Source organism: Spermophilus citellus (genome assembly GCF_964194105.1).
Source record: "Spermophilus citellus genome assembly, chromosome: 1".
In the NCBI taxonomy this organism is placed as follows: Eukaryota; Metazoa; Chordata; class Mammalia; order Rodentia; family Sciuridae; genus Spermophilus; species Spermophilus citellus.
The window spans coordinates 149659166-149682439 of NC_138182.1; the positions used below are offsets into that span (position 1 = coordinate 149659166).

Genomic DNA, 23274 nt, shown 5'->3' on the forward strand with positions numbered 1-23274 from the left:
AGGTTCTGCCCAAGTTCCTGAGGTCCTCAGCCGGGATAGGTAAGATGTCCACAACTTGGGATCTGAGAGTCTTAGAGGCACCTACAGGTGGATTCAGCCTTCAGTTTCCCATGGAAAACACTTGAAGGAGAACTACCCTGGATATTTGGATAGAAGCACAGTGGTGAAAGTACAGCCAGAATGAATGAGAGTTGACCAAGTCCCTGAAACAGAAGCCCTAGAGAAGTGTCTCTTAGCTAAGACTGTGAAACCAGACAAAACACAGAGGGCCTAGTGGCAGCTTCAGAGGGAACATCTATCCATAGAGATGCAAGAGTGCACAAGCAAGATTCCTGGGTGGGTGCCCAGACCTCTCATAAAGTCCTTTATAAGAAGTGCTGAGTGCGACTGACCTCACAGATCTTTTTCTTCCTCTCTCACAAAGCCAATCTACCATTACTATGGCTTAAATGTATTCTGGACTTGATCATCACAGTGGGTCTCCTTTCTGGTGAAGGCTCACCGAACACCTGGTGCATGATGGCCTCCCAGAAAGAGCAGAGCCTGGCCTTTTGGTCTTCTGGGCCCCACTCACAAAGTGAGGAACCTGCCCCTCCCCATCCGGACCACTAAAGTTGTCCCCAACAATTTTCAAAAATCCACCCAGCTGAAAACTCTTTCCTGAATTTGGGGGCCCCTGGTCAAAATTCAGGAGGGTCTGTGAATCTGGATGAGGAAAATAAACTTTATTTTCACTAACCTGTAGCTGAAAGTGTTTCCTTCTGCTAAGCAGAATTAGCAGAACCAGTGTCTTGGGCCCCAAAGGAAACCACAAATGTTTTTGAGTCACATGACAAGCGCAGACACTAATCCGCTAATCACTATTTTTGGGGGGGCGGGGGTAACCAGGGATTGAACTCAGGGGCACTCAACCACTGAACCACACCCCCAGCCCTATTTTGTATCTTATTTAGAGACAGGGTCTCACTGATTTGCTTAGCACCTTGATTTTGCTGAGGCTGGCTCTGAACTCCCAATCCTCCTGTCTTGGCCTCCCTGAGTGGCTGGGATTACAGGTGTGAGCCACCACGCTCAGCCGCCTCACTACTTTTAAATGGCATTAGCTGGATCTCATTTCAAAAGGTAGTGAAGCATGTAACCTTTATTTCTCAATTATCAATACTATTGGTTTCTTGTTTTACTTGGGATTCTATTCCCAAGGACCAACGGAGAGAAACGCAGAATGGAAGAACCTCGGGACTGTCCGCTGGGACAAGCCCGGCGGGCATTCTCCCCTATTCGACCATTGCTGGCCAGCTCCTGGCAGTCAACAAGCTGCGGGATTGGCCGCTGAAACGCAAGGGGGCGCTGCGGCGCTGAAACTCAAGCCCTGAGATGCCAGACTGTAGGGTTCCGCCCTCCAAGTGCTGAGCTTCCATGCTTCCGCTTATTTCGCCTGGGGCAGGTTCCGCGTTGGGACGTCACCTGTATTTCGCCTGCAGGCTTGGTGCCCCAAGGTCTTAGGAAGCATTCTGCCAGGACCCCCCTTCCAGCGGAGTGCGCGAAGCTGGAGGCCAAAGGCCAGCGAAGTCTCATGAGCGCACAAGTCGGGCTGGCGCCGTCGCTGCTGCTGCTGCTGCTGCTGCTGTCTGAGCTGGTGCCAGAGCGCGCAGCAGGTGAGAGATCAAGATCGAGACAGTTGAGGGAGAGGAGGGGGGGCTCAGGGCCGACCCCATGTTTTCCACCCGGGTTTGGGATAATGAAGACTTGGAGAACCCATCCCCAATCCGAGAGGAGGCAAGCAGCCCTGGGCTGGACCCGGCTCCTGTTTGACGCCTCCCACTCTAGCTTCGCTAGCCCAGAACAGCCCTGCGGGTAGGGCCGCGGGAGGCCGAGGAGGAGCGTAGAATAGGTGCTGACGGTGACCCCACAGAAGTGTGACCTAGCCCGGGGCATAACTTCCGTAGGCCCCTCCCAGACAACGCAGCAAGGGCTTCCACGGGGCCGGGTGCTCCTGGAAGACCCTGGGAAAGCTTTGTTGGGAGGAAGGGAGCTTGGATGTGAGGGCAGCCCGCACTTTCCCTGCCACCCGCCTGAAGCAAGGGGCGGTCCAGAGAGGGGCTTCCAGGGCCCCTGTCCGGAAATAGCCCTCCTTTGCTTTCCCTGGCGGGGCTGGAGAATGAGAAAGAACATCAGGGGTTTTTCTGACCTGGTCTAGAATTTCCATTCTTTCCTAGTTTCAGTTTTGTGCGCAGAGCTGGCCGACCCAGCGCGCAGGCATGACCACTTCCTGAGTTCCCTACCGCACCACAAGGCATACCCACCTCAACTGCACAGATACCACAGGCCCAAGAGAAGTCCTAGCTGGTGTCCTTTATGCCAGGATCTGTCCTAAGTACTTTACCTACAGGAAGCCATTTCTCTCTTAGAACATACATTCATCCCTCGATATTTTGAGGACGCCCAATACCAAAATCCATGGATGCTCAGGTCCCTTAAATAAAATAAGATAGTATTTGCGTATAACCTGACTTATACTTTAAATTATCTCTTGATTACCAATAACACCTAACATAATGATATGTTACGTAGTTATGCTTTATTGTTTAGAAATTGAAAATTTATGTATATACATATTTAGTATAGATGCGATTTTTTTTCCCCCAAATAGTTTCCATCTGTGGTTCCTTGGTCAAATCCCAGGAAGCAGAACCCTTTATTAGGAGGGCCGACTTGTCTCAGTTTGCAGATGACTAAAGAGAGGCCCAGTGCAGACGCTAGGTGGCAGCACTAGTATATGGAGTCGGAGTTTCTACCCGTTTCTGAAAGGTGGAACTTTTCTCAGGGAACGTTTTCGCGTTCAATATGTAACGTGAAATACACAGGATTTCGAAGGAACCCAATTACGTTGCAATAAAGCTATTTAGTATTTTAGTTAATAAGATAATTTTTAATTAAAAAGGTAAAAGTGTGATAAGTAATGCATATTCCTCTAAGTAAACACATTAAATAATGCATTAAATTAACAATTTCCACCATTTGGAAGCAGTGAGAGGGTGAAGCATATTTCTAGATGTATACAGTAACTGTTATTGATTCAAAAGCACTCTGGTTTCTACCCAAGACCAGTGCACAGGTTCTACTCACCCTACTGTGCTTTGTCTTCATTCACCATGAGAGGAAAGACTAAATTTTGACTAGAGGTTAGTGAAAACAAAAGGTTATCTTTTCCCATCCAAGCTTAGGCTCTAGAACTTAAGATTTCAAGTTAACAAAGCCCCAGAGATCCAGGATCCCTCTCTCTATGGTCCCTACCTGGGATGCACACTCAGGTGATGCCAGTCTGATTGGTCAGGACTAAGCTGTCCCAAATCAAGAAGGAGAAAAAGAGCAAAGATCTAAAACCAGCCTTGTGTCGAAGTGTGGAAGGGAGATGGGAAGGAAGTGGCCAGGGTTCCCATTAGGGACTCAGATGCCAGATCAGAAAGACCAGGCTTTTTTCTTCAGGAGGTAGGGAGTGAGGAAGTGACATGGGGGAGATCCGCAGAGTGGACAGTCTCATTAAGGGAGCAGATATCATGAGTACAGCATCAGGGAAGTTCTGAGCCTCACTCTGTGATAAGTATTTGGCTATTATTCCCATGGTGAGACGGGGACACTAAGGCTCAGAGATTAACTGTCTACCGGAGGCTGAACAATCACATAACTAATTAGGATATGGACTCTAGCAGACTGACTCAGGGTCCCTAGCTTCATTCTTTAATTAGGAAATATCAGAGTTACTTCATTGGATTGCACTGCAAATGCCATGAATCAATAAGGTAGTTCCCCTTTATCTGTGGTTTGCTTTTCATGGCTTTAGTTATCCATGGTCAACTGTAGTTCAAAAGTATCACATAGAAGATTACAGAAATACACCATAAGTTTTTAATTGTTAAATGTTCTGAGTGAGAGTGAAATCTTAGTTTTTTTCTGCCCAGGACAGTAATCATCTCTTTGTCCAATATACCTATGATATATATGCCACCCACCCATTACAGTTATCAGATTGACTGTCATGGTGTTACCAAAAGCTCTGTCCTTGTTCTCAATGTCAATCCAATCATGAAGACAAGGTTTTGAAAAAAAAAGAAAAAGAAGTTATAGTTCTTTCCTAGCAAAGGAGAAAAACAGGGACTCCTGTCCCAGAGGCTATTAATCTGACCATCAAAGAGAGGAATAAAGGGCTTTTAAATAGGCAATTCAAAAGCTACATTCCAGATGTGCCTTATCAGGGGTGGTAATTCACTTGATGCCATCCCTTAAATCTAATTATTTCATTCCTGTGGTATGTGTTTGCTCAAGGACAGATAACTTAGCCTAGGATGGGAAGAAGGGTAATTTTGTTTTCCCTAAGGCTAGGGAGTGGGAGAGGGAGAAGAGAAAGTTTTCAAATAAGTGGCAGTGGCAGAGTAGCAAGGGTTATGTTCAAAGTATGAAGTAGACTCCTGCTACAATGGCATCAGTATAATATTTAATTGTCCTATTTACTTTTAGTTATTGTTAGTCTCTTACTGTGCCTAATTTATAAATTCAAGCTTATAGGTAGATATATATGAGGAAACATATAGTATATATAGGGTTCAGTACTATCTACAGTTTTGAAGCCAGATTTAAAGTTAGGTAGTCAGTGTAGTTAGGTAAATCGGGTCTAATATCGAGTGAAATCTAAAATGGAGAGCATGCTGAGAATGACTCAGGGGAACGCAGGACAACTCATGGAATGTTAATGAAGTCCTTGAAAAGGCCCTAGGCCAAAGTCCATCCCAAAGAAGTGATAATGAAGTCCTTCCGGACCAGATTACTTCTTTGGCCCACCTGTGTCCCACCCCTCGGGCCTTTCAACCCACATTCCATCACCAAAACTATAAAAAGGGGAAACAACCGCACTTCCATGGATTCCACCTCTTGGGTCCCCTTCTTCCTCCGGGAGGGGAGAAGTCTTTTCTGCTGTCCTTTAATAAACTTCTAATTTCTACTCTGACCTTGCCTCGTCACTGGTCACTGGTCAACAGCGGTATCAGTTTCATGCATCCACTGGGGGCCTTGGAATGTATCCCTCAAAGATAAGGTGGGGATGGGGACTACTGTGCTTATAAAACACAAGAACAAGGTCTTGCACAGAAGCCCAGAACTCAGGCCTGTTAGCTTTGCAACTACATTAAGATGAAGTTTCCAGTCTTTCCTGTGGCAAGGCCCCAATTTCCCGCCTTCCTTGGGACATGTCTCTTGCTATTATCTCATACCATCTCTCCCAGAAATTAAGAATATTTATGTAGGATATTTATGCTTTGACATTTCCCCTACTCCCCCCTTGCAGAGAGTCCATGGGGGCTGCCAGTAATAGCGGATGGCCCAGCTTCCTTAGCAAAGGTGGTGATGGCAGAACTGTCCAGCTTGAAGTTTGAAGAAAAAACATGGCCTGGAGGTAAGCACCCTCTGCCTGCCCACTGAAGAAAGGGTAGGATTGCAGAAGCCAGGATCCTCCAGATTGCAGGAAAGTACATTGGTGGGGGAGGCTGCATTTGTGAGGGAGGTTCTATCGGATAGGGGACACAGAGACTAGAGCTTCTGAAAGGTACCATGGGCTGGATCCTAGCCTCCAGTGGGTTGGCTCCTTGCTCAAGCAGCTTTCCTCCCTCCAGCACTCCACTTCCCATACCTGCCTCTCCCTAAGAAGACTAGGATTAGTGATGTCTGCAGAGCCCCTCCTCCATACCCTTATTCATTTCTTATAATCATTACCTCAGTGTTTATAGAGCTATAGAGCAGATTGTTTAATTCCTCCCACTTAAGGATGAAAAAACAAGGCCTAAACCTTTAAATACTTGAGGCCACACAGCTAGAGAGTGGCAGTGCCAAATGAATCATGGGGAAGTGGGATAGATGTAAATCTCCAGAGAGCAGTGGAGAAGGGGTTGGACACCTCCATTCCCAACACATTGAGGGAAAAGGGAGACTGTGCTTAATGGGCATGGAACTTCCACTTGTTAGAGAGTTTGCCACAAGGCCCAGTGACCAGGAATGGGCACTGGAGAACTGTTGACCCAGAAGAAACTGAGGCATCAATGGGCAGATGAACTAAACAGACATTTCTCAAAAGAAAAATTATAGATGGCTAACAAATACATATAAAAACAAGGTCAACATCCCTAGCAATCAGAGAAATGCAAATCAAAACTACACTGAGATTTTATCTCACCTTGGTCAAAATGGCAATTTATCAAGAATAGAAATAATAATAAATGCTGGAGAGGATGTGGAGAGAAAAAGAACTCTTATGTTACCGCTGTTGACCGGTCCTTGCTTCCCCAGTGTTGAAGAATAACACCAGAGAAGCACAACGAGGCAAGGTCAGAGTAGAAATTAGAAGTTTATTAAAGGACAGCAGAAAAGACTTCCCCCCTCCCAGAGGAAGAAGGGGACCCAAGAGGTGGAATCCTCTTGTTTCCCCTTTTTATAGTTCTTTCAGTGATGGAATGTAGGTTGGAAGGCGCGAGGGGTGGGATACAGGTGGGCCTAAGAAGTAATCTGGGCAGGAAGGATTTCATTAACACTTCTTTGGGGTGGGCTATCTTCAAATCTGCCTGGGATGTTTATTAACATTTCTTTGGGATGGACTTTGGGCCTAGGGCTTTTCTTGGGACTTCATTAACATTTTAAGAGTTGCTCAACTCTTCTGGAAATTTATTCTCAACATGGCCTCCATATTAGACCCGATTTACCTAACTACACTGACTGCCTAATTTTAAATCTGGCTTCACTTACATGATATTGATGGGATTATACATTAGTACAGCCATTATGGAAATAAGTATGGAGTTTCCTCAAAAGACTAGAATTTGGAGCCACTATATGACCTTGCTATATCATCGCCCTGTATTTTATCCAGAAGACATAAAGTCAGCATAATATACCACTAAATACATGCCTATGTTTATAGCAACATAGTTGACAATAGCCAAACTATGGAACCAGCCTAGGTGTCCATCAACAAATGAAGTAAATATACACAATGGAGTTCTACTCAGCAATAAAAAAGAACAAAATTGTGTCATTTTTAGGAAAATAGATGGAACTGGAGAGCATCACCAAGTTAAGTGAAATAAGCCAGACTCAGAAAGTCAGGTGTTTTTTTTTTTTTTTTTTTTTCTCATAAATGGAAGCTAGAGAGAAAAAAAGAAGTCTCATGAAAATAGAAGAGAGCTCAATAGGATAAAGGAAGAGGATCAACAGGAGGGGAGTACAAGAGAAGGTCCTAGGGAATGAAATTGAAATTGAACCAATCATATGCACATATGAATATATAACAATGAATTCTCTATTATGCATAGTTATTATGCATCAATAATTTTTTAAAATTACATTGCAAGACTTCCCTTATTTACTTATTTTTAAATTTTTTGTGGAGATCCCAGAGCCCTGTACTTGTTAGGCAAGTGCTCAGCCACTGAATTACAATAGGGTTATATCCCAGTAAAACCATTGTAAATTGAGAATACATTGTCAAAATGCATTTAATGCCTTAAACTACTGAACATCATAGCTTGGCAACTCAATGCATTGTAGTGTCAGTGATTTCCCCTTCTGATCACATGACTGACCACAAATCGCTAGCCGAGGAAAATGTCAAATTTCAAAACTCCATATGTGATTTCTACTGAAATCGCATCCCTTTCACACCATTTTAAAGCCATTAAGTAGGTTGGGGACTGACTAGATTTGTGTACCTGCTACAATGGAACTACCATGTGTTGTTTCCTTCTTTACCAGGCCTGACCTTGGAATTATTTGCTCTTTCCTGCCTTTCCCACACCTGGGGGGAAGCACATTAGCTTCCTTATCTCCTCTTTGCTTCAGGGGTGGGAGGATCATGGTTGCGGGCTCCCCTACTCTGTATTTCTTAGGCTGTGTCTCTATGTTGGCTTGGAGGTCCTGGACTCACCACAGCTTCCAGAGCAGGTACTCTCCCAGACCATGTGTCCTCTCTCCCTGACTTCAGGGCAGCATCAAAGCTCTTGAGTTTGAAATGACCCTGAAATCCACTAGATACTGTTGCTTTAATATAATATTATGTGTATTCATTTCCTATTGCTGCCAAACCAATGATCACAACTTGGTGGCTTAGAACAACATACATTTATTCTCTTATAGTTCAGGGGTTCAGAAGTCCAAAATGGGTTTCCCCCTGGCAAGATCAAGGTGTTAGCAGAGCTGCACACCCTCTGGAGGCTGTAAGGGAGAATCCAATTCCTTGACTTCCATCTTCTAAAGTTTCATTCCTTGTTCTGTTATTGGAATTAAGGGTCCTTGCTGCTTACAGCTCCACTGAAAACTTGGGGAGACAGAAATTACAGGAAGAGAATAGGTTTATTCAAAGGCGACTTTGAAGAAGAAGATAGAGACATTTTTATCTCAAATCTTCATCTCCAGGTGGAAGAAAAGAGGGTATTTTGAGTCAGTGGGCAGGAAATTCACAATGTTAGGTGGGAGTCTTCCTCTTCAAAGTGTACCTTTGTACCTCTGTGGCTCTGTTGACTTTCTCCCTCCTCAGAACATCAAAAGGAAATTCAACCTCCTGGGGCCACATTCTGCAGTCTGTTTTCTTACAGAGTTCTTCCTTTAAGTCAATTCTTGAGTTAAGGAACTGAGGAGAGAAGAGGGCGTTACCAGAAGCCTCTCTTCATAATTCAGAATACCATGAGAAAGAGATGGGTTATTAAAAGATCTAGGGAAAAGGATTTTTTTGGGGGGATGGGTAACAATTGTTAAACATCTTACAAAGGGAATTGCTCTGTTTCAGTCTCAGCATTCCTCTCCTTTAGTGCCAGCAATCTCCTATCACAAAAGCCTTAAATTAATCACACCTGTAAAATCCCTGTTACCATATAAGGTAATAATCACAGTCTCCAGGGATAACTTGGAGGGGAGTCTTTATTCAACCTACCACACTATAGAACAGGAAACACAGAATGCATGGACATCTCACTGCTTGAGAGGTCCAGCAGCAAAGCAAGGACATTTGCTCTCCCGCCTACCCAGGGGAGGCAGAGCTGCTGTAGATAGGAAACAAGGAATGGAAGATCAAACTTACAGTATGATGACTACAGTTAGTAATACTGTATTGCAAACTTGAAATTTGCTAAGAGAGTAGATCTTAAAGTAAAAACTAAAGGTAACTATGAGAAATATGAGTATGTTAATTAGCTTGATTATGATAATCAGTTCCATGATGTGTGTGTGTACATACACACACACATATATATATATATATATATATATATATATATATATCAAAACATCACACTGTAATACTTATACAGTTTTTTTTTCAATAAATCTTGGGGGGGGCAGTGGACAAAGCAAAAATAAAAACAATTTAACGTGTGCATAGGATTAGGTCATCAAGGAAGAAAAAATAAAACAGGGGCTGTGAGTAACTCAGTGATAGAGCACTTGCCTAGCATGTGTGAAACCTGGGTTTAATCCCCAGCACTGCAAAAAAAAAAAAAAAACTGAAGAAATGGGTCATGGTGACCAAAAGCCCCAGCCTTGGTTCCTACCAAGGCCTATATGCCTGTTCACCAGGTGCATGATACACTAAGTTTGTTGGGGTTTTTTTTTTTTTTTTGGGGGGGGGGTGGGGGAGGCAGTTCTAGAGGATTGAACTCAGGGACACGCAACCACTGAGCCATATCCCCAGCCCAATTTTTTGTATTTTATTTATAGACAGGGTCTCACTGAGTTGCTTATTGCCTTGCAGTTGCTGAGGCTGGCTTTGAACTCCAAATGCTCCTGCCTCAGCCTCCTGAGCCACTGGGATTATAGGTGTGCACCACCATGCCCAGCTGACACACTGATCTAACTCTGTATTTTTTATTAAAACAGCACCATGAGATAGACCCCAGTCATTTTGTTACTAGAATCAAAAGTTTTGCTGCATGCTGCTCAAAGAAAGTTAGAGAAGCAGAAGTTGATACAGGAAAACATGTTTATTCAAAGCCAGACTTGAGGAAGATAGAGATCTTTTCTGTCTCAAATCTCCAAGGAAAGGTGGGGAGGTCAGTGAGGGAACAGCATTTATTTATTTTTTGATTAATTTTATTAATTCTACTCCACTTGTGTACAATGAATTGAAGAACTTTCTGCTGTTATGTTTAACTGATCAGTGGAGTAGAATTTTTCACTTCTCTGGTTGTATGTGAAAGAGAGTCACACCATTTGTGCAATCATGGTACTTAGGGTAATGATGTTCATCTCATTCCACCATCTTTCTTACCCCCATGCCTCCTCCCCCCTCCCTCATCCAAATTTCCTCCACTCATCCATGCACCCCCACCCATTATGAATTAGCATCTACTTATCAGAGAAAACATTTGGCCCCTGGTTTTTTGAGATTGGCATATTTCACTTAGCGTAACATTCTCCAACTCCATCCATTTACCTGCAAATGCCATAATTTTATTCTCTTTTAATGCTGAGTATTATGCCATTGTGTACATATACCACAGTTTTTTTTTTTTATCCATTCATCTATTAAAAGGCATCTAGGTTGGTTCCACAGTTTAGTTATTGGAAATTCTGCTGCTATAATCGTTGATGTGGCTGCGTCACTGTAGTGTATTTATTTTTAAGTCCTTTGGGAATAGAACGAGGAATGGGATAGCTGGGTCAAATGGTGGTTCCATTCCAAGTTTTCTAAGGAATCTCCATTCTGCTTTCCAGATTGGTTGTATCAATGTGCAGTCTGACAAGCAATGTGTGAGTGTGCCTTTTCCCCCACATCCTCATCAACACTTACTGTTGCTTGTATTCTTGATAACTGCCATTCTGACTATAGTGAAATGAAATCTTCGAGTAGTTTTGATTTGCATTTCTCTAATTACTAGAGACGTTGAACATTTTTTCATATATTTGTTGATCGATTCTATATCTTCCTCTGAGAAGTGTCTGTTCAGATCCTTAGACCATTTATTGATTAGATTTTTGTTATTTTGTTGTTAATTTTTTTTTTAGTTCTTTACATATCCTGGATATTAGTGCCCTAACTGATGTGTGTGGTAAAAATTTGCTCCCAAAATGTAGGCTCTCTCTTCACCTCATTGTTTCTTTTGCTAAGAAGAAGTTTTTTAGTTTGAATCCACCCCATTATTAAAACTGAATCAGGAGGACATACACAATTTAAACAGATCTATTTCAAGCAAGGAAATAGAAGATGCCACCAAAAGCCTACCAATCAAGCAAAGTCTGGGACCAGATAGATTCTCAGCCAAGTTCTATAAGACCTGCAAATAAGAATTAACACCAATACTCCTCAAATTATTCCATGAAATAGAAAAGGAGAGGACCCTTCCAAACTCATTCTATGAGGCTAGTATCATTGTGATACCAAAACTAGACAGAGACACATCAAGGAAATAAAATTTCAGACCACTATCCATGATGAACATAGATGCAAAAAGTCTCAATAAAATTTTGGCAAATCACATACAAAAAAACATATTTTAAAAAATAGTGCACCGTGATCAAGTAGAGTTCATTCCAGGGATGCAAGTTTGGTTCAACATATGGAAATCAATAAAGGTAATTCATCACATCAGTAGATTTAAAGATACAATCATATGATATAATTGATGCAGAGAAAGCATTTGACAAAATACAGCACCCTTTCATGTTCAAAACACTAAAAAAAACTAGGGATAGTAGGAACATACCTCAACATTTTAAAAGCTATCTATGCTAAGCCCCAGGCCAACATCATTCTAAATGAATAAAAATTGGAACAAGACAGGGCTGCCCTCTTTCACCACTTCTATTCAACATAGTCCATGAAACTGTAGCCAGAGCAATTAGAAAGATAAAAAAAATTAAAGGGATACTAATAGGAAAAGAAGAACTCAAGGGCTGGGGATGTGGCTCAAGTGGTCGCGTGCTTGCCTGGCATGCGTGCGGCCAGGGTTCGATCCTCAGCACCACATACAAACAAAGATGTTGTGTCTGCCGATAACTGAAAAATAAACATTAAAAAATTCTCTCTCTCTCTCTCTCTCTCTCTCTCTCTCAAAAAAAAAAAAACCCTTAAAAAAAGAAAAGAAAAGAAGAACTCAAACAATCATTATTTGCTTAGAGGATCCAAAAAATTCCACCAGATAACTTCTAGAATTAATAAATGAATTCAGCAAAGTAGCAGGTTATAAAATCAATACCCATAAATCAAATGCATTTCTATACATCAGTGATGAATCCTCTGAAAGAGAAATTAGGAAAACCACCCCATTCACAATAGCCTCAAAAAATAATAATAATAATAACTGAGAATCAATTTAACAAAAGAGGTGAAAACTACAGAACACTAAAGAAAGAAATTGAAGAAGACCTTAGAAGATGGAAAGATCTTCCATGCTCTTGAATAGTCAGAATTAATATTGTCAAAATGGCCATACTACCCAAAGCACTATACAGAGTCAATGAGATTCCAATTAAAATCCCAATGTCATTTTTTTTTTTTAAAGAGAGAGAGAGAGAGAATTTTTTTATTTTTTAGTTCTCGGCGGACACAACATCTTTGTTGGTATGTGATGCTGAGGATCGAACCCGGGTCGCACGCACACCAGGCGAGCGCGCTACCACTTGAGCCACATCCCCAGCCCCACCAATATCATTTATTTTTAAAAAATATTTTTTAATTGTTGATATATCTTTATTTTTTATTTATTTATATGTGGTGCTGAGGATCAAACCCAGTGCCTCACACATGCGAGGCAAGTGCTCTGCCACTGAGCCATGATCCCAGCCCCCCAATGTCATTTCTTATAGAAATAAAAATAAAACAATCATGAAATTCATTTGGAAAAATAAAGAAACCCAGAATAGCCAAAGCAATCCTTAGCAAGAAGAGTGAAACAGGAGGCATCACAATACCAGAACTTAAACTATAGTACAAAGCTATAGTAACAAATGACATGGTATTGGCACCAAAATAGACGTGTAGACCAATGGTACAGAATAGAAGACATAGAGACAAACCCACATAAATACAGTTATCTCATATTAAACAAAGGAGCCAAAAAACATACATTGGAGAAAAGATAACCTCCTCAACAAATGCTGCTGGGAAAAATGGAAATCCATATGCAGCAAAATGAAATTAAACCCCATCTCTCACCTTGCACAAAACTCAACTCAAAGTGGATCAAGGACCTAGGAATTAGACTAGAGACCCTATGCCTAATAGAAGAAAAAGTAGGCCCAAATCGTCATTGTGTCAGATTAGGCCCTGACTTCCTTAACAAGACTCCTAAAGTGTAAGAAATAAAATCAAGAATCAATAAATGGGAACAGCATTTATGAGGGAAGAAAAGGAGATACAATGGGACAAAAGGCAAGAAATCCCTGTGCTGGGTAGAGGTTGCCTACTTCTAAGAGTGTCATGTCTTTTAGCCTCTGTTCCCTCTTCATCACACCAAAGGGAACCTCCTGGAACCAGCATCTGGATTTCCTTTTCCAAAGAGGAGAGGGTATTACAGAGGGCTCTGTGTGTGTGTGTGTGTGTGTGTGTGTGTGTGTGTGTGTGTGTGTTGCTGGGGATTGAACCCAGGGCCTTGTGCATGAAAGGCAAGCACTCTACCAACTGAGCTATATCCCCAGCCTAAGGGCTCTATATAGAATTTAGAATAATATGTAAAATAGAAAGGTTATTAAAGATTTGAGAAAAAAGGGCTGTGGCTCAGCGGTAGCGCACTTACCTGGCATGTGTGAGGTACTGGGTTTGATTCTCAGCACCACATATGAAAAAAATAAAGGTCTATAACAACTAAAAATATATTTTAAAAAAAGATCTGGAAGAGATCAGGGGAAGGGGGAGGTTGGGAGGGAAGGAGGAAGAAATAGCCTTTTAAATCATATTCCTGAGGGAATTTGAGAAAATAATTCTGTTAAAAAAATGAACTGCTCTGAATGAAAATGAAATGAATGAAAATGAACTGAACCATGACCCCTCTCTGACCCCCATGAAGTTTCTCCTGCTCTGAGGAGGTAGTTCTTCTTTTCTCTGCTTACAAAAAGGCAGCAAGATCTAGGGAGAGAATCCAGGCACCACCCCACCTCTTTCTAGTACTGTCTTTTTGTAAGCAGTGGCAGCAAGACCACTTGAATTCTAGCAATTTGGGTTAGAAAAGAGAGACAAGAAGGGTTAAAACAAAGGTAACTTCATCTTGGCTGGAACATACCTGATTTGTCTTAAGGTAATATCAAAGAGTTATATGCACCCCTGTTTTACACAGCTGGGGCGTTCTGGGAAACTGAGGCAGTGTGAAGACCCCCCTTCCCAAACCCAGATTCTTGCAATCAAGTCAGAAAAGTTTTCAGACATGTTGTTCAGAGTAACAAGAATGAGTTTATTGAAGGGATAGGAAAAGGAAAGAGGACACTCTCAAGGGAGAAAATGGGTCCTCTCAGAGAGGAGAGAGACAACTTGTCTCTCCTGCATTCCAATTTTATTTGGGGGGTCCCAGGGAAGTTTCCAGAGTCCTGCGCAAGTCCGCCTCTTGACTTTTGACTGACAAAGCAGGGTGACAACAGACTTTTAAGTACTTATTGCCATGACAATGCTAGGTTCTCTTGGTCCATGCTGAGCAGTTCTAATTAGATTTTTTCTTAATCATTTTTTACAGGTTTTGTGATTAGGAGGAATTATCCTTATCTTCCAGAATCTGGTCTGTGAAAAGGGTCACAAATCTTTCTCCCTTCAAAGTACCTTTTTGAGTTCCTCTTATCAATGTTATTTCCTGCCTGCATTTTCTTGTAGATAACAGGAAGTTTTGTGACATACCCTGTCCATGTAGGCTGGCAGGGCAGCAGATAAATTGCTTTTTTGGCAAAGAAAGCATGTGGGGTGAAGAAAGTATGTGAAGGTCAGCACAGTGGTTCCATTTTATAGAATTATTATCTTAATCTCACTTTCCCACCATCCTCATCTGTTTGTCCCCTAACACTGGAGCCAGAGTCTGGTTGTAAACCCCTACATAGGACTCTTAATGGTTCTATCTATCTTCCTTCCTTCAGGAAAACCAATAGAGTTACTGAAAAGCAATCATGGATTATGAATCAAAGTGGCTGCAGTCATGAGAAACTGAATCGTAACAACTCAGCCTCAATTACCTCATCTGTAAGATGAAGCCAATCATACCATCCTCTTAAATTCATTGTGAAGATTGTGATAGTGAATATAAAGCAGAGCAGTGGGGGTTCTATCATTCTATCAAGGGCACGAGCTATCATTCAAAAATTAGCACTTGTGATTTTTGTCACTTCCATTTATGCCTTCTTTTCCCCCCACTTCAACAAATGCAGAAAATAAGTGCTCACTATGAGCCAAGCATGACTTAAGGGGAAACAGTAGATGTATTACCCACTGTTTACCCCAGGGGTACAAATGCCCCAAACATACTGATTACCAATCCCAAAGAAGGAAATTGGAGGACTCAACAGAGAGGTTTTGGACATTAGATTATTCAAGGTCTCCTTGGTGGCTGTAGGCTAGAGGGCCTACACACCTCCATGGGGTGCCACCCCACACCTCAAGCAAGAGTATATGGGATAGGTTGCATGCTTACTGAACAGATGGATTTCTTTAGATGTTTCTTTTTTTTTTTTTTTTTTTTTTTTTGAGAGGGGGATAGTGGGGAATAAACTCAGGGCCACTTGACCACTGAGTCACATCCCCAGCTCTATTTTGTGTATTATTTAGAGACAGGGTCTCACTGAGTTGCTTAGTACCTCTTCATTGCTGAAGCTCTTCAGATGTTTTTTTTTTTTTTTTAAAGAGAGAAGGAGAGAGAGAGAGAGAGAGAGAGAGAATTTTAATATTTATTTTTTAGTTATCGGCGGACACAACATCTTTGTTGGTATGTGGTGCTGAGAATCGAACCCGGGCCGCACGCATGCCAGGCGAGCGCGCTACCGCTTGAGCCACATCCCCAGCCCTCTTCAGATGTTTTACGAGTACATTGAATACACTGTTTTACTTTACAACCAAAGTCACTCTGCTTTGTTCCTCACCTAAAGATTGGAGACCAGGGAAATAGGCAGCTCCCCGGTTCATTTCCTTCATTATCACATTCCTTCATGTTTATTTTACTGCCCAGAGGAGGATCTTTCTCAGGTAAGGACTAGTGTTTACTCAAACACCCACTCTCATAGAGGCCACAATCTTTGCAGAGAGCACAGGACACTGTTAAGGCCTCTCTGAAGGTTGTCAGACTGGAATCAGTAGGGAGGGCTTCCTGAAGGAAAAGGACACTTGAGCTGTAAAGAGAAGGATGAAAAGAAATTGACTTAGGCAAGAGAGGGAGGAAAGTTCTTGAGATAGAAGGAATAGTATGTTCAAAGGGCTTGGATGGAGTTTGGTATGGCTAGAACATCACAAAGAGGTAGTAAACAGCCTACCTCTACAGTGGAGATGTGTCTGACTTCTTCCACATGTGACTGTTTAAACATGGGCACTGACTGTGTGCCCAGTGCTGTTCTTGACAAAAAGTAAGAGATTATAATGTCCTTGAGTAGCTGAGATTGCTGGGGAGAGCCTGGCCATTAACAAGATAAACAAAGTGCATTTTGTAGATAGGATTGTAGTTCTCTGAAGAAAAAATAATGCAGAGATGGGAGGATAAGTATTCAATATTCAATGGAGTAGGCAAGAAAGCCCTCACTGAGAAGGTGACATGCAAGTAAAAATCCTGCTTAATTAGGTAAGGGAATGAGCCATGGATATTTCTGAGAAAAAATGTGAATTTTCTTTTTTTACTTTTTTGGGTGAATTCTCATGCCTGCTAAGCATATGCTCTACCCTTGAGCTATACCTTCAGCCCAGTGCAGTGACTTTTTAAAAAGATACAGCATTATTTTAATAGGTGGAGTCAAGACTGGCTGCTAAATAGATTTCATCTCTAGAAACACTGAATGGTTGAATTGAGGCTTCTGGAGACATGGTACAGAGTAACCTTGAGGCAGCATTTGAATTTCAGAACAGATGGACTAGCAATGTCTGCTGTGGGAGAAGAAGAAAGCAGGGAGTGGAGATCAAGATGCCACCAACTTGAGCTGGGGATGTAGCTCACTGGTGGAGCCCCTGCCTAGTATGAGAGATGTCCTGGGTTTAATCCCCAGCACTGTTTTAAAAAATAATAAACCACCAACTTGGCAAGATGGCTCAAGAAAAGAATGATGGATGGACTTGATCAAATTTCTCTGGAGAGTGTTTAAATAAATTAAGGTTCCAAACAACCAAGATTTTAAAAACCATGTTCTTTTAAATTGTGAGATGATCATTACTTACAGAGATGACTGTAAGATCTGAATAACTAGACCATGAATGAGATGCTGAGAACTTTCTAGGAGTAAAGTCCATGAGCTTTAATGCATGAACTTTAGTTTAAGTGTTTAATTGATCGACTGCTTAAGCTATTTGGGTACCTTTTATTGTGATAAAATACATAACAGAAATTTTAGGTATATAGTTAACGTGGCATTAAATACATTCACATTATTGGATAACCATCGTCACCATCCATTTCTAGAATATTTTCATCTTCTTAATCTGAAACTCTATACCCACTAAATATAACTCCCCATTCCATTCCCCCATCCTTTCTTTTTTTAACTGAAATTTCCAGTTTTGCATTTTTGGGGTGTGAGTATGTATGTATGTGCTTTGCTGAGAATTTAACTGCAGGCCTCATGCTGGCTAGACAAGCACTCTACTACTAAGCTGCCCTTAAAATTCCCAGTTTTTAATCTTGCTGACAGAATATTTTTTGGGTAGGTTTCTACCCTTCACTCCATCCTGTTACAAACCTCATACAGGTCCCAGCTGTGTGTGTGAACTTGAGACCATTTTTGTGTTTCTACAGGGACCCATTCACTTCACTACCACTACCTAACCCTGTCAGAGCCAGGCCCAGGCCTCCCCAAGTTTCTGGCTGTGGGCTATGTGGACGACCAGCCCTTCATCCGGTATGACAGTCGCAGAGGGAAGGCTGAGCTTCAGGCCCCATGGATGGCACTAGTGGATCCCCAGTACTGGGAGACAGAAACCCAGAAACAGAGGGCCTGGGAGAAGGTGCAGCAGGTGGAGATGTGGACAGTGATGGGCTACCACAATCAGAGTGGCGGTATGTGGATAACCCTAGCTGCTCATGGGAATTCTCTGGGTAGCTTTTTTTTTTTTTAAATGCCAATGCCCACCCCACCATTTGGAGGGCCCATAGGTGGCAGGCTTCTCCCTGGCTCATTACTCTGGCCTTGTGGACTTCAATAACCAGGGCCTTTTGGCCTACATATACAGGTACACACAGTGCTCAGCGCATGTTTGGCTGTGAGATCCGGGAAGATGGCACGTCCAGCAGCTTCTGGCAATTTGGCTTCGATGGACAGGACCACCTGTCTCTGGACCTAGAGACACTGAGCTGGGTGTCAGCAGAGCCAGTAGCTGTGCGGACCAAGCGCTGGTGGGAGATGGAGCGCTGCTATGCAGAGTATGACAAGGCCTACCTGGAAAGCCTCTGCCTCATCTCCCTGCGCAGGTATCTGGAGCTGGGAAGCCAGAGCCTCACGCGGATAGGTAAGGCCCAGTCAGCAGCAGCCATGTAAAGAGTGAGCCATATACTCCCATTCACAAGAGCTGTCCCATTTGACAGAGAAGCCTGGGAGAGAAGAAGGGATAAGCTGTGTCCTCTTGGAAGAGCTCACCAAGACGACACAGCTTATCCCTCCCTCCAAAGGGAGGGCCAATTAGCCAACAGTTTCCTCACACAAAACTGAACCTTGATCCCTTGCTCCAGGTGTGATAGAGTAAGGAATTTTGGGCTCTCTACTGACCCACAGCATTGTCTTGAGCAATGAACACCCTGTCTGTAGGCATACCCTAATCCAATTCAGTTCTGATACTGTCTACTTTGAAATAGTGCCAGATCACAGGTTGAGGGCTCAGTCCCCAGGTCTACTTTCCCCACCCCTATTTTAGATGCCAGTCACAAATCCTATGTTGTTTTACTGACCAACCAGCTATAAATTGAGTTTCTCACAACCCACTCCTTGGGTTTCGTTAATTTGCTTTGGTGGTTCACAGAACTCAGGGAAACATTTATGTTTATGGGTTTATTATAAAGGATGTTAAAAAGGGTACAGATAAATACATGTTTAGAATGTGGAAAGAGAGAAGAGGTGTGGAGCTTCCATGCTGTCTCTGGGCCTGCCACTCTCCAGGAATCTATGTGTGTTCAACAATGTGGAATCCCTCCAAACCCTGTCCTTTAGGTTTGTATAGAGACTCCATTACATAGGCACTAATGATAATAGACTGGGGGGGGAAACCCCCTATGGCCTGCCTGCTGCAGCATTTTTCTGGCCTCTTTGTACAGCATTCTTCCATCCAGGATATGGGGAAGGCCCTTTCTGGAATGAGGATGGTCTTATCTATTGGACAAAGATAGGTCAGAGAATTTCTTTATGGTCAGCTTCAATACAGATGGAGAAAGATTAGAGCTTCTATAACCAGCCATGGGGAAAAGAAATTCTAGCACACAATCCAGGATGGGACCATGCTAGGATATTGGACCTTGGGCTTCTACCCATGAGACATCTCATTACAATCGTGGCTAGAAGAGCTGGCCCTGGAGGCTGAGCACATGGAGAAACGCCCCAGTGGAGATGTCTTGGGAAGGGAGTTATGAGCCAGGACATGCTATATTTCAGAATAGCATAGTAATAATGATGCCCACTTTCCAAAACTCCATATTATGGTATGTTACACAATGATTGTTAAATTCTCACTTTGCACAAGACATGGTCTACATCCTTTACCAAGATCATCTTATTTTGAACAACCCTGAAAAAAAAAAGAATGATTAATCCCCCATTAAGCTTTGAGAAAATGAAGAGTTAAAGGGCCTCCCTCAGGTCACCAAGCTGGAAAGAAGTCATGCGGGGCTTCAAACTCCTCCCCATCCTAGTTTTAAGGTGAGGAAAGTATTATCATCCTTGCCTTCCTTTAACAACCACTTGTTAGGTACCTACTATGTGCTGGAAGTCAAAGATTAGGTATATAAAGTCTCTGGGGGAAAAAAAATCCTAGGATCTGTGAGTGTAAAAGTGGTGGGTATGGCCACATAGGACCCTACTCAGAGGTTGGGAATAGGAAATCACATCCCCTTTGGAAATTTTCAGGGCACTGCCCCTTTAGGATGATTAATAATGGGTCAGCTATGCCTACAAAGTTCCAACATGAGTGCCTCCCCTAGAGAGATCCTGTCCCTACCTTCTTCCTGTCCTCCACACTTGGAAGATCTCCATGGAGATAAAGCATGAGGAATGAATGAGCAGAGTAGGTGCTCACCAGCATTGTTCTCTCCTTTTCCTGCAGAGCCTCCCATGGTGCAGGTGACAAAGCACACCACCCAGGATGGGACCACGCTGAGATGCTGGGCCTTCGGCTTCTACCCACCAGACATCTCACTGAGCTGGTGGCTGGGTAGGAAGGAGCTGGTCCTGGAGACTGAGCATGTGGAGACACGTCCCAGTGGGGATGGCACTTATCAGACATGGACATCAGTTCAGGTGCCAGCTGGGAAGGAGGCCTGGTATACCTGCCACGTGCAGCACCCTGGCCTGAAGCACACACTCACTGTGGCATGGGGTGAGGAGCTAACCTTGAGGAGGAGTCAAGATGGGGAAGAGGGGGGTGCCAGGACACCTGTAGACAACCCCATGGTCTTGGACTCTTTTTTTTTTTTTTTTTAAAGATAGAGGGGGGGGGAGAGAGAGAGAGAGAGAGAGAGAGAGAGAGAGAGAGAGAATTTTTTAATATTTATTTTTTAGTTCTCGGCGGACACAACATCTTTGTTGGTATGTGGTGCTGAGGATCGAACCCGGGCCGCACGCATGCCAGGCGAGCGCGCTACCACTTGAGCCACATCCCCAGCCCCGGTCTTGCACTCTTTTCTCTGCCTTCCTTAGACTCATCCTCTATTGGCAATGGCAGTGGCAATGGCATACTACTTGGTGGGATCACGGTCCTGGTCTTTGTTGGGCTGGTAGCTGTAATTGTGATACTGAAAAAGAAGTGTCTTCAAGGTAAGTGAGGAAGAAACAAAGGTGTGAGAGTCCTCCTGGCTGATGCAGCCCTATAAGGAAAAATGAGACCATTTAGTCTGATCTTGGAAAGGGCCCAGAAAGAGAGGCAGAGGGCAAAGGTGGGAATTCAGGACTACTTTGCTTCCCTTCTCCCACCCCTGCCCACCACCCACCTCATCTGTTTTGTGTTCTTTTTTCCCCACACCAGAGAGAAGTTTTACAGGAAAGCTCCAGTTTATTTGTAGGCTGGGTGGGTTATATGTGGAAAGGAAGCCCCAATACTCCCAAGCATGGCTAAGATGCCTTAGAACCAAAGATGGTAGAGGCATTGGGACAGGCACTTCCTGTCTCTAGCCCTGTCCTCAGCCCCTGATCCCTCCCACTATCTTAGACCATCCCTGGCAGGAGCCAGCAATTCCAAGCATTGGTAGGGAGAAAACAATCTGTCATTTCCCTCCTTCCTCCCTGCAGGTGGAGAAGATAATCTTAACTCCCAAAGCCCAGGAAGGACAGAAGCTGCTCAGACTCTCTGCTGATTAAAATTCCCCATTACGGGGCTGGGGATGTGGCTCAAGCGGTAGCGCGCTTGCCTGGTATGCGTGCGGCCCTCAGCACCACATACAAAGAAAGATGTTGTGTCCGCCGAGAACTAAAATAAATAAATAAATTCTCTCTCTCTCTCTCTCTCTCTCTCTCTCTCTCTCTCTCTCTCTCTCTCTCTCTCTCCCTCCCTCGCCTCTCTTTTTTTTTTTTTTTTTAAAGAAAATTCCCCATTACAAAATCAAGGAAGTATTTTGTAGGGGCATTTTGGGTCTCCTAGAGAAACCCTAAACTAACTGGCTGATAGCTGTGATCTGACCACAAAGAGTCCATCCTATCTTCTTATTTCTACCAGCCTCCTTATACATGATATCTGCAACTGATATGGTTTTTCCATTCCTGAAGTCCTTCTAAAAAAATCTAATCATTTCAGGGCTCAGGATGTAGTTTAATTGTAGAACATTTGCCTAGCATATATAAGACTATGGGCTCCATCCATCAGCACTGTAAAAAAAGAATAGCAAACAAAAAATCTTAACATTTCCTGTTGGGGGCGGATAGAAGGGCAGTAATAACAGTTCCTCAGATCTGTTTCCCACTTGACAATTTGCAGAATGATTTCATTATATATATATATATTACACTTGAGCCTCATGGGCATCCTGTGGATTTGGCTATATTATTCTTATCCCCACTTCCCTGACTTGGAAACTGAGGCTCCAATCAGTTAAGGGAAAACTGGAACAACAGTTAGGAGGAATTATAGGGACAATGTCTTGGCATCCATCTGTTAGTACTGAGAAGAAATTTATGAATATGTGCCTATTTTTAGAAATATGTTCTTGTATGTATACATGACCCCCTTTTGTAAAGAAAATAGAGTGGTCAAGGTGAGAGTGTCTTGTTTATGTGGAAAACTCAAAAGGACAGATGCCCAGGAGCCTATTATTTACCTGCAGGCAGCTGGAGGATGGGAAACAACACACAGTCCTATTTTATTTCCTGTCCTTTTGAATGGTTTGAGTTTTGACAGTGAACACAAGTTACTTTCTACAATAAGGGAAATATCTGTTTTTGCTGTGTCATATGGAAATGTTTAAGTGTGAAACTCAGGAAAGGCTCTCAGCCTCACCTACCAATAGGGCAAAACCCTTATGTCTCCTTTGATTATGCAACAATAGCTGGCTGTGAGAGCACACACCTGTCATTCCGGCTACTGGTAATGCCAACTACTCAGGAAGCTGAGATAGGAAGATCATAATTTCAAGGTCAGACTCTACACCTTAGTGAGATCCTGTCTCAAAATAATTTTTAAGAAGGGCTGAGGATATAGCTCAGTGGTAGAGCACTTGCCTAGTGTGCACAAGGCCCTGGGTTCCATCTCAAGTTCCAAGAAAACAAAAACAGTTATCGTCTCATAGGCTATGTGATATGCAAGGGGCTAGTGGGTTGGAATGGAGAGGAAACCAGGGACCCGGGCAAGTTAGTGTTCCACTGTTGTGGGGTTGTTGGATTTCAGTGGATAATGGACTCATGGAGGAGCCTCCTCTGCCTCTTCATCATGTTCGTCCTCTAGCTAGGAGCCTA

At 43.0% G+C, this 23274-nt stretch overlaps 1 protein-coding gene across 1 annotated transcript; it reads left to right on the forward strand.

Annotated features, from left to right (window-relative positions):
* Positions 1-1419: 1419 nt before the first annotated feature.
* Positions 1420-23274, forward strand: LOC308641029 (H-2 class I histocompatibility antigen, Q10 alpha chain-like). Its single transcript, XM_081279151.1, has 8 exons — positions 1420-1655; positions 5339-5446; positions 17928-18188; positions 18362-18637; positions 20438-20710; positions 21031-21147; positions 21619-21685; positions 21910-23274. The coding sequence occupies exons 1-7, from the start codon at positions 1574-1576 to the stop codon at positions 21681-21683; spliced, it is 1182 nt and encodes a 393-aa protein (XP_081135277.1). The 5' UTR covers positions 1420-1573; the 3' UTR covers positions 21684-21685; positions 21910-23274.

Coding starts and splice junctions, on each gene's coding strand:
- LOC308641029 (XM_081279151.1), top strand. CDS start 1,574: ATGAGCGCACAAGTCGGGCTGGCGCCGTCGCTGCTGCTGCTGCTGCTG. Junction 20,711..21,030: donor CACACTCACTGTGGCATGGG/GTGAGGAGCTAA, acceptor TGCCTTCCTTAG/ACTCATCCTCTATTGGCAAT. Junction 21,148..21,618: donor GAAAAAGAAGTGTCTTCAAG/GTAAGTGAGGAA, acceptor TCCTCCCTGCAG/GTGGAGAAGATAATCTTAAC.